General features: G+C 33.0%; 1 protein-coding gene across 1 annotated transcript; it reads right to left on the minus strand.

Annotated features, from left to right (window-relative positions):
- Positions 1-1,257: 1,257 nt before the first annotated feature.
- LOC136272472 (uncharacterized) lies at positions 1,258-5,922 on the minus strand. Its single transcript, XM_066074102.1, has 2 exons — positions 3,737-5,922; positions 1,258-3,535 (listed from the first exon to the last, which is right to left on the minus strand). The coding sequence occupies exons 1-2, from the start codon at positions 5,897-5,899 to the stop codon at positions 1,976-1,978; spliced, it is 3,723 nt and encodes a 1,240-aa protein (XP_065930174.1). The 5' UTR covers positions 5,900-5,922; the 3' UTR covers positions 1,258-1,975.
- Positions 5,923-10,643: the final 4,721 nt, after the last annotated feature.

The raw sequence follows: 10,643 nt of genomic DNA on the forward strand, positions 1-10,643 counted from the left end.
TGAATATTTGAAATTAACAAAAAGCAAGCAAAACAGAGGTCGGAAAAACATTACATTTTGAATGCCTGGTTATAAGTTAGTTATTGACAGTTTGTTATTGTCATTTTTTCACTCAAAGAATGATTCCTTATTTCTTAATTTTATCTGAGGGAGAATTAAAAAACTATAGCAAGCAATTATGTATACAGTGAAAATTATTGGGAAAAAGATATTACATCATAAACAAAAAATAAAAGACTGTCTTAAAAGGAAAATTATATTTAAGAAATAATTTGACTACATGCCATTAACGAAAAATGAATTTCACCGAAAAGGATATTTTGTTAATTTTTTTAAAAAGTAGTATGGGACACCTTCATGTTGTGACGTATTGTTTATCGAAACACACAATAAAATCAAATGTAATTATATGAGTAGTTTTCTTCCCAACATAGTTACCTAACAGCGTAGCGCATTGGGTTAGATGGTTTTCAACGAACTTGTGACTCATAAGTTCCAATCCCGCTGGGGAGTTTTAAAATCTTTACCTCTCTAAATATTTTTAAAAGCTATTTTTTGGCAAAAAAAAAGTAAATTTTGAAAATTCTAAAAAGGTAAAAGTATTCTGATTTTAATGTACTTTAATCCATATTGACAGAGAGATGTCCCATCCCACTTTAAAATAACTATTAATCATTTATTGAATATACATTGTAGCATGGTTAAAATTTTATATATGTCCTCAATGCTGGTAATAGACACGCCATTTGTAAATTTACCGGGTTTTTTTTATAATATTTTTTTTGAAAATCGCAGGGGATGCTCACTCCTCCATGGCACCTGATCCTACCTATTTTTTTTTAGATGTCCGTGTTTGCTTTGCTCCTGTTTTGTATTTTGCCTTTGGACTTCTGAATTCGAACCCTGTTCGTTACATGTATCACCACATGTCCATTTAAAATAGCGATAACTTTTATAGCAGTAAATAACGATATTCATATTTTCCTAATTTCTCAATTTCGGTGGTCTAACTTCCGTACCTATCATATAATTATGTGATATGACGGGGTTCTGATTCATTCATCTTTCGTTTATATTTTGTGAACATCGTTAGCTGTATTCTTTAGTCTGATTGAGTGACACCCCTGTATCACAAACTTTATAAATAAACGTACAATGATATGCCCTTGACCCCTGCATGCATTATATTGGAGTCTAAATGAAAAATAATTGTCAAATACCATACAATAATTTAGATTTAATTGACTACAGCAAGAATAGTAAAAAAAAATGTAACATCACATTGAATAAGCAACAAATATTCGTTTTTAGAACAATGCCAGAGAACAAATTTTGGTCGTAATTTTGCATGAATATAATATTTTCCTAAGAAATGAACTTGATAACAAACTTGATTTTTGTGAATAAGAGAACGAACGGTGTGGACATGCGTAACAATATCAAACATTCATACAACACCCAAAGATACTTTTAAAATTATTCCAATGCATATGTTGGATATATCACAACATGTTAAGTGGACAACAGATCACACACACAAACGCAAGTAAAATGAAAATGACATTAGTTGTGATAATGAGTTGTTAATTGTGTGCAAGACGAAACAATTGAAATTGAGTGTCACATTACAAGTTATCTAACTCTATGTTCTGTATAATATATTAAAAAAGTGTCGTAATTAATTTAAAAACATTACTTGTTAATTAAAAAAAACTATTTTGTCAACATATGAATGATGGAAAATTTTAAAAGTGTTATGGATTGATTTAATTTTCATATGAAAAACATGCAATTTTCATGTTAAATTCACATAAGTTTTACATGAATTTTACACAAATATCTAATTGCATGAAGAACATGCGAAAAATAACATGAGAAATTTTTCATCTGCTTTTACATGATTTTCGCATGATTCTCCCACGAAAATTAACATGCAAGAAAATAATGCGAGCTACTTTTTCCTGTCAATTTGTCTTTAGAGTTTGGTGGAATCTGTTGAAAAACCGCTCAAACGCCCAGAGATATAAGACACCCAAAGTCCTTTGTACATTCTCCAAACTCTGGCATTGCACACATAGCTCAAAAACAGGAAGAATCCCTGCAATCCGTTAAGTACAGCCACAGCATAGGACAAAATCGACAGTTCAAGAAAGGAATCGACGATTTGGAAAGCCCATGTTAGTCCCGTTAGAGCAAAAAGCTTTACAAAGCAGACAAAATGAAGTCTGTTTTGGTCTTGTCTTTCGATTTTAGGATTTGATTTTATCTTAAAAACCGTAGCAGAAAAAAAGCCAAAATTTGCCAGACAGATGATCGATAATGGTAAAATAAAAGTCAGAACGTAGGATAATTTATCATCGACCAATGTTTCGTTTTCTCCATAACCGAATCTTTGACCGCTTGAACTGATGACGAAAAAGATAACATTGCCTAACACAATAAAGAGTGGTAAAGCATAGGAGTATATTGTATACTTTAAAACAATTTTCCTGTTTTCTCCTCTAGAGATACCTATGAGTCGTTCAGTAAAGACACAAAACATATGATAAGAAATTGCATTTAACCAAAAGAAAACGCAGAGTAGAATATAATGAGTTAACACCAGCAGCAGAACCTTTAAACTTGTTCCTGCGATAAAGTAATACTTTCTAGTTAAAATGAGAAGCTGCAAGAAGAACAATGTTGCTATCAAGTTCATGCTATTGATACCAGGTATAGTTCGCAGATTATCAAACAAACTGTACGTTACAAAAGTTAAAAAGAGACACACAAGTGAAAGCATGATGCAACTTCCTGTTAAAATGGATAATGGACTGAAAATATCTGAATCATTAATAGCCAAAGGGATGTAAGTATTTCTAATGCAACTTTGGTAACTTCCGTTTTCAGATATACGAAAATGCTGGAAAGAAAGTACCACATTTGATGGAAGTAACTTTATTCTGTCCTGAGACTCTACCACAAACTCGTCGTTTTTTAGAGTGACCAATGGGCAAGTGAGCAGGTCATTTATAAGTACGAGTCTGAAAGGAATATCACTCGTATTTTTCGTTTCTTTAACATTTTTACACATTTCTCTTTTATTTTTGGGGTTAATGAGTTCAGATTGTGTGTCAAGATTTGTGTGAATTACAGCTTCAATGTCTGAAAATTTTGCGGTAGAAATTGATTCAGCAAGTTTCGCTAGACCAACCTCGAAGTTATACCTGTGTGTCAATTTTAAGGAAAGGTGCATTGTCACCCTACTAAAGATTGAGAATGATGTAGTAGATGAATTGCAAGAGTTTAACGTTAGAAAGGTACTATTCTCAAACTCTATGTCCTTTACATGGAGTTGAAGAATATTAGCTACTCTATCAAAAAACCAAATCTCCACTGAATCCAACAGCTCCCTAACAAGTATTTGTTGCTTCAAGGTGACTTTCATGTTTAAATAAATGGCATATCGGAGATTAGATGCGCTGTTTATTAATGGGATACAGGCATTTCCATCGTAGATCTTTCCTGGAAAACACTCAACGCTCCGACAGGTGCCCTAAAAATCAGAAAAGTACAGGAACACTTATAAACTCTAGAAAAACTCAAGAATCTTACAATATTTGCAAAAAAAAGAGTTATTTTGATAATTAAATGTATTTAAACAATTATTGATCATTCAACTTTGTTTGATTGTTTGATCTTGCAGAAATGAACATTAATTTTGGAAGGAAAAGAACCTTTTAAAAGCAATGGTTACCTCTAAAGACAATTTCAACATAGAACATCTTTGTGGATTTTCCTGGATAGAGTCAAATGAAGACAATGCAAACATGGATCTATAAGACTTAATAACTGGTAATATTTCTTTGTCGATCATTGATCCTGCACTGTTCTCTTTGCTATATTCAATATCACATCCTAATTTACCATTGCACATTTCACAAGCAGCGTTCTTGAACTTCGAACAAACGTGTACATCTGGAAGAAGGTTACATGGGTTGGATACGTTAGAGTCTACCACTGGCCAATTAACGCCACATTCTGTTATTGAAGTTTGATCATCGGGTATAAAATGCGGATTACAGATCTTGCAAAATTTGTTTCTGTAAGATATGTTCAAAGCATTATCATACAGAATGGGAAAACGAAAGCCTTCAATGTTTTCACAAGCATTTAATACATCTGCATCAAAGGACCGCCACGTTCCAGTCTCGTTACATTTCTCGATATCCACAAATTTCTCTTCGCACACGACAGACCCTTCATATGGATGAAGAGAATGTGTGCAGTTTACGTCTCTTGTATATTGTAAGAACGAGTTAGCATTGAACCAATCGTTTGTAACGGGCTTTGGACATGAACTTATCACGGTCCATGAAAACGTATTGAACATAAACTCATTGTCAAATTCAGATTCGGTTAGTTTGGACATCAGCATGTTGCCTACCATGCAATAAACATTACGATAAGAGACAAATTTTCCGGAGGAAATATGTGTCACTGGAATTTGTAAAGTTATGTCACCATCTGTTTTTTGAGTGGTACAGAGAGAGTAGAGTGCTTTGTTTGTCATAGGAAATTCGTTTAACACATAATAACCACCTTTGCTCGTCTCCCGTGGAGGAAATGCATCACTGATACAAGACAGAGGTTGTTTGAAAGCAAGATCATCACAACAACTTGTTGTACATCCAATATGACAGGAGCATGAGTCATCATCATAGGTTCGGTGAATTGATTGAAAAAGATCTGAATCACAATTCTTTTCGGCGAAGGCTGCTTTGCTAAGCGAGATCAGATTGGTGATGTTTAACTGCAAATTATCGGACGATGGTGGGGGGAATTTGAAATCTGATTTATTTCTTTCGCTTTCTATACGTTCAAGAATGGAGTGAATAATGTAAGAAATATGGAGCCCATATTCGAAAGGTTTAGATTGGTTGTGTAAATACCGGGATGAAAAATGTAAAAGTGGGCCATGAAATGGTATTGCATCTTGCATGCAGTTTTTACAAAACACATTTTTGAACGGATAAGTAAGCATGGTAGGCATGTGATCGTGGCAAGCAGCAGTCATGTCGTTTTCTAAAATTGGTGCACATGGCTTCTGCGGAATATCCTCCGAAGGCACGGGTGGGTTGCACATAGCACAAAATACATTTTTGTACATTTGATAGCTATTGCTGTACTCACTGTTGCATGCTTTTTCGATCTCAAAGTCATAATTTATCCATGTTCCTGAAACGTTGCATTTGGTTACCATCGTATGTACATTGCCACATTTCGTTGCAAATTGTGAAGTGTGCATAACGCTACATTCTGCTTCTTCTGCTGCGGACAAAATTTCTTCATACGATGATATGTAGTTAAAATCTTGTTGTTTTAAGCAACTAAACTCAATGTTCCAGTTTTTGGTTTGATTTATCCCATGGCATAAAGCGCAGTACCGATTCTTGTAGGAAATGAGTGTCCCTAATTCAACTACAGGAGGGTCGGTCAATCTCTCTATTAGGTTAAATTCTCTTGAACAGTTGTGGGCCAATTTCTTGTCCGTGTCGATAGGACAGACATCTACGACAAAGTTATAGGACTGAATGTTTGACCAATTAGAGGATCGCAGAGAAAAGTCACGACAATGGACGTTGGTCGATTCAAAAAAGATTTGAAAGCAACATGGAGTACTCGAGAAGATACAGGACTCATCGCAGGAACAGTCTGGACAGCTAGAATAGACGTACGGCAGTTGTTGTTGATCAGGAGAAAGAGAACAGAGTCCGTTTGTTCCACAGACTGGTATATACATTGACAAAAGATGAGATATGTTCACGTTGTTATAGTCATCTTCCAGTTGTTCTGAGGATCCAGAGTAACAAAACAGGAACAAGAGGACCAGGGTGTACCTCTGACATGATTTATTCATCGCAATCTCCCTTTACTCTTCTTGGCTGAAAATCATTAAAATCTGTGAATGTAGAAAGCCAAGGTCTGCATGGGTGTGGTCGCCGTCATTAGACTAACGGAATGTTAAAATTCCTTAAAAGAAATAGTCTGCTATAAAGAAATAGGAAAATGCTGAAATTTTTTAAATATATTTAGGAAAAAGGCTGAAATTCAAAATCTAAAATTATATATATATATAATTTCTATCTTCTACACGTAAATACTAGTAATAGTTTATAGCTCAAAAAAAAATATTATACAAAACTTCAAGATAAATCTAATGGGTAAATTTGTTGCCCACTCAACCTTATAAATATTACTTTATACTATACTCAGTACTGTAAAATATGATTCTGAACAGCTATAATTCTTCTCGCCGAAAAAGACATTTTTCTGACAGACTTTTTAAAATTCCACCCGGTATCCAACTTCTTTTTTTATCAGACAAGGTTTGAAGAAAGTTATTACAGAATTTCACAATCCGATGAGAATTTTATTAGCTTCATTAGGAAAATCACCGGTTTGAATTCAATTCCTGTAGAAAAATACTTTTGATTACATCCTACTGAAAACTTTTATATGGTTTCGAGAATCTCTTTTTATACCATACTGAAATCAGTCTGAGAAAAAAATCTAAATTCTCAATGATTTGAAAACTTTTTCTGTTTGTTTCTTGTCAAAATTGTTTCTCGTTTAATATGATTGTTTACCTAATAGCCTTTTTAAGACAAGACGCAAATCGATTCTATTTCAAACACGACTTACTTGTACTAGTAATGCGATATAAGTGAATAAGAATTGAATAACAGGGACATTCAGTATTTACATGTATTTCTACTGGCCTTCAGGAGGCTGGGTGGTCAACATATTAACCATCAGATCTGCCTTAAACTTCTAAACATGATATTTTTGGCCATAAACTATTATTTTGTAAAGAAAAAACCGAAATACTTTAGCTTTGAAGTTTGGAACGTTTTCCTATACTTGTATACGGAGCTCTTAGTCTAACAGAGTTAGAAACAGCATCAAAATGGACAAGACTATTGAGCCCCCTCAAGGTGCCTCACTACACCTTGGAATAGTTTCTCAAATCGGCAGAAAACAACTTGATTATGATAGAAAGTATGATGGATAAGAAGTATATATGTCAAATAGGCGAACAAATGTGCAATTTTGGATAAAAAATGATATTTTCGAAAAAAAATTAATTCAGTAAACATAAACAAAAGCCCAGGCGGATTCGAACTCATGATCTGCGATTCATAAGCCATGATACTTTAACCACTGAGCTATAACGATACACAACTGAATCGGTTGATACAAACAATTTAAGAAAACATTTAAATCGCCATCTTGTGACGTAGTGTCTTAAAAAGTATAAGTCTAGGTGTAGTGAAGTACCTTAATTAAGAAAAAAATTGAAATATCAAAATGTATGCGACCATCCATCCCTCTTAGAAAACGAACTCAATACGGAATCAACAAAAAGGGGTTCACCTTTGGATACAAGACTAAAATACTTACATGAGGGTCTAGTGCCAGAACAAAATGTAAAAAAGTTGGTTCATTTTATTCTATACGGTGTTGCTAATTAAAAACCAATGAAGGATATTTTAGCACTTTTTGTTCTCAAGACTTGAGAATGAAACGTATTAGAGCGCAGCTTTACGCCGCAACATCTATAATTAATCACTTCAGGTGAATGATGGAGAATATATATAATATCAAATTTCTATTTATTTATCGATAAACATTAGGATAACAAAAATAGATATCGTTTTCATATCAAATTCTGATTTAAAAACCCAATTTTGGGGCAAATTTATAGAACATTTTGTTCAATCTTTTGCCAATTTTTTCTAGTTAAACACGTTCATACCATTTTTAAGTGTAAAAACAATTAATATCGTTTTCTTCTTTGGCACTTTAGTTTTAACTAATGTATGAAGTACTACAGTCATATATTTTACTGAAATAATTTATGAAATAGTGGTACTCGTTCAAAAAAATTTAAGTGATTTTTGACAAATTTATACATGTAAACTACTTTGTAAAAAAAAACATGATTACAAAATTTCATTATCATAATGGATAGTTCCAACTGCTCTTGTTACAGTGATTTTTTTTGTTCAATATTAGTATGTGCTAATAGTTTATGCGTCACGCACTATATTTGTTTTAGGGTTCGGAGTTGTGAGGTGGGTTTCCGGTGGAAATACTGGGGGTTCTGTGGTTGAGTGTTTCGGAATTTTTTTGGAGGGGGGATATATCAATTGTTCGTGTCTTTAGCGATTTTAGTGCTTTATATTTGAACAATAAAATGCTCTCTTAATTTGGTGATTTATGCGGGATGTGAAGATGGCGACATTGCAGAAAAATTACAAAAATCGCGTTATTGTTAAAACTGGCAGTGAAAACTGCTACAACAAAATATCAGGAGCGATACATTAGCAACGGAGAACAAAGAGACCCATCTTCCCAAGTCAAGAGTTGTTGATCCGCTTCACTTCTCGAAGGATCCGTTGACTTGGGGAGATGAAAGGGACCTTATTGGGAGGAGGCCGGTCACATCAAGAGATCTTTAACAAATTATTGGCATGGATTGACGTTATACAGAATATTTTACAGGAATGTGGTCTAAGCTAAGTCTGGTAGTCGCATAATGTAGAAAATGAAACAAGGATATTAAATGTTGTTTAGCAAAACTTTGATTGCTCAATTTCAACAAAATTGGGTCTCTGATTGTAACGCATCCAGTAAAGGATTGATCTATAATTTGTTTACTAAAAATGATGTTTGTGCCTAGAAATTACAAACACTCTGGTGCTTATATGAAGATTAATACTACATTACTTTGATTTTTGAACAAGCAATCATAAATTACCAACTGAGACAGGCATATCGAACAATATACAATGTACCTATGTAGAAATCAACGATTTTGTAATTTATATAAAAATATCATTGGCGATGAATTATATCACTGTTTTATGATGTATGCCAAGATTTGAAAGAATACAGGAAAACCTATTTACCATCAATGTATTTAAGACGACCAAATCCTTCCCAATTTTTGGAACTATTTTCATGTAAAAAAAGAAAAAGAAGAAGCTGTTATTAAAAACTCTAGTACATGTATGTAAATTTATCATTATACATGTAAGAAACAAGAGAGTCAACTCTCCAGACTGATGTGTACAGTATGCACTTTTGCTTTTAGCATAATATTGTCTGTATTGTATATTTTCTCTATATTTTTTATACGATATGGGAATAAATAAATAGAATGAGATTTTTAATTAGCATTCCTCGTCTCCACTCACTTACAGAAGTCTGAATAAATTCACTGAATTTAGATACATTATCAAAACGTCTTATAAATACTGGATGATTAAAATCAAAAGCTGGAAATTTGAAGAAAAAAATACTTTCAAATCACGTTACTTGTACATGTAATTAGGACAGTAATGTAAGGGTCCTTTGAGTTATTATTCAGGCATATTCAGGCACATAGCATCGTTTTGGAAAGTGGGGGGGGGGGGGGGGGCAGACTCATCGGGGGGAAGGGTTGCGTAGTATAAAACTTCAATTTCACTCCTCATTTCCTTATTTTCATATCAATTCTGTTATTTATCATGATTTAACAATAAATCACCCTGTAAATATACATAAATATAAATCAATTTCATATGATCAATTCACATAATAATTGATTTCACAGGTCATAAAATATACATGATATTTAAATGCTATTAATATGACAGAGTTATTCCCTTTGTCACAGCATTTTACAATTTATGTATACAAACATTTAATCTTTACATGATGACATAAATCAAAACATATTAAGATTTATCATCGTGATTGAACATTTATATTTCAATTATATATTCTTGTAAAAAGAATAAAATTGATTAAGCATATATTTATGACAAATAATCAGTACCTGTTAAATGGAACAGCTAGAGCCTGGCTTTCAGAGCATTCAGTCTTAATTAATTAACTGTATCTGTGACTGTTATAAAAAATACATTCACTCTAATATCGTTCACACTCTATACATTGAGTTCAGTTTGATAACTCAGAATAAATAATGAGATGATTAATTTACAACTTGGTGATTAGAAGAGAAAATGAGCACTTACATCTGCTTTCTGTTCAACTGGTCGATCAAAATTATTTATATGTTGAAAGCTAGATCAGCAAATTTCATGTCAGCCTGGAATGGCAGTATATCTGAATAAATATCTTTGTACATGTCTAAAGTCAAAGTTTTAGTGGTAAAAGTTTTAACCTATGAAATTTAAGGAATTTAATAAAGCTTAAATTTTATTCTGGTGCCCTAGCTCTTACAGGTGTACTTGGAGAATCAGTGGCGGATCAAAGGATTTAGTTATTAACGAATTATTCATTGAATTATTTTATCTTATTATTTGATCAATTATTATCTTTATTCAATGTATACATAATGTTGATAAAATAATATATTATTGATGGTCAATATTATTTGACACGTAGCTAATATAATTAATCAAAATAAACATATTTACATATTCGTAAATGTACAATCATGTAATTTTGCATTTGAATTATTCAAAATATTCCAACTATTCATAGGCGTCAGAACCAGCCCCCCCCCCCCCCCCCACACACACACACACACTTTTTTTTGCAAAGTTAGACCTAACCATCAGTGATATACAGTTTAGCATTAGGGAGGGGCC

The sequence above is a fragment of the Magallana gigas genome, chromosome 10 (assembly GCF_963853765.1).
Source record: "Magallana gigas chromosome 10, xbMagGiga1.1, whole genome shotgun sequence".
Classification (NCBI taxonomy): Eukaryota; Metazoa; Mollusca; class Bivalvia; order Ostreida; family Ostreidae; genus Magallana; species Magallana gigas.

Excerpts from the sequence above, each read along its gene's own strand:
- LOC136272472 (XM_066074102.1), bottom strand. The coding sequence starts at position 5,899 with ATGAATAAATCATGTCAGAGGTACACCCTGGTCCTCTTGTTCCTGTTT. Across the intron at positions 3,536-3,736 it reads TGTTGAAATTGTCTTTAGAG|GGCACCTGTCGGAGCGTTGA; the intron begins GTAACCATTGCT and ends TCTGATTTTTAG.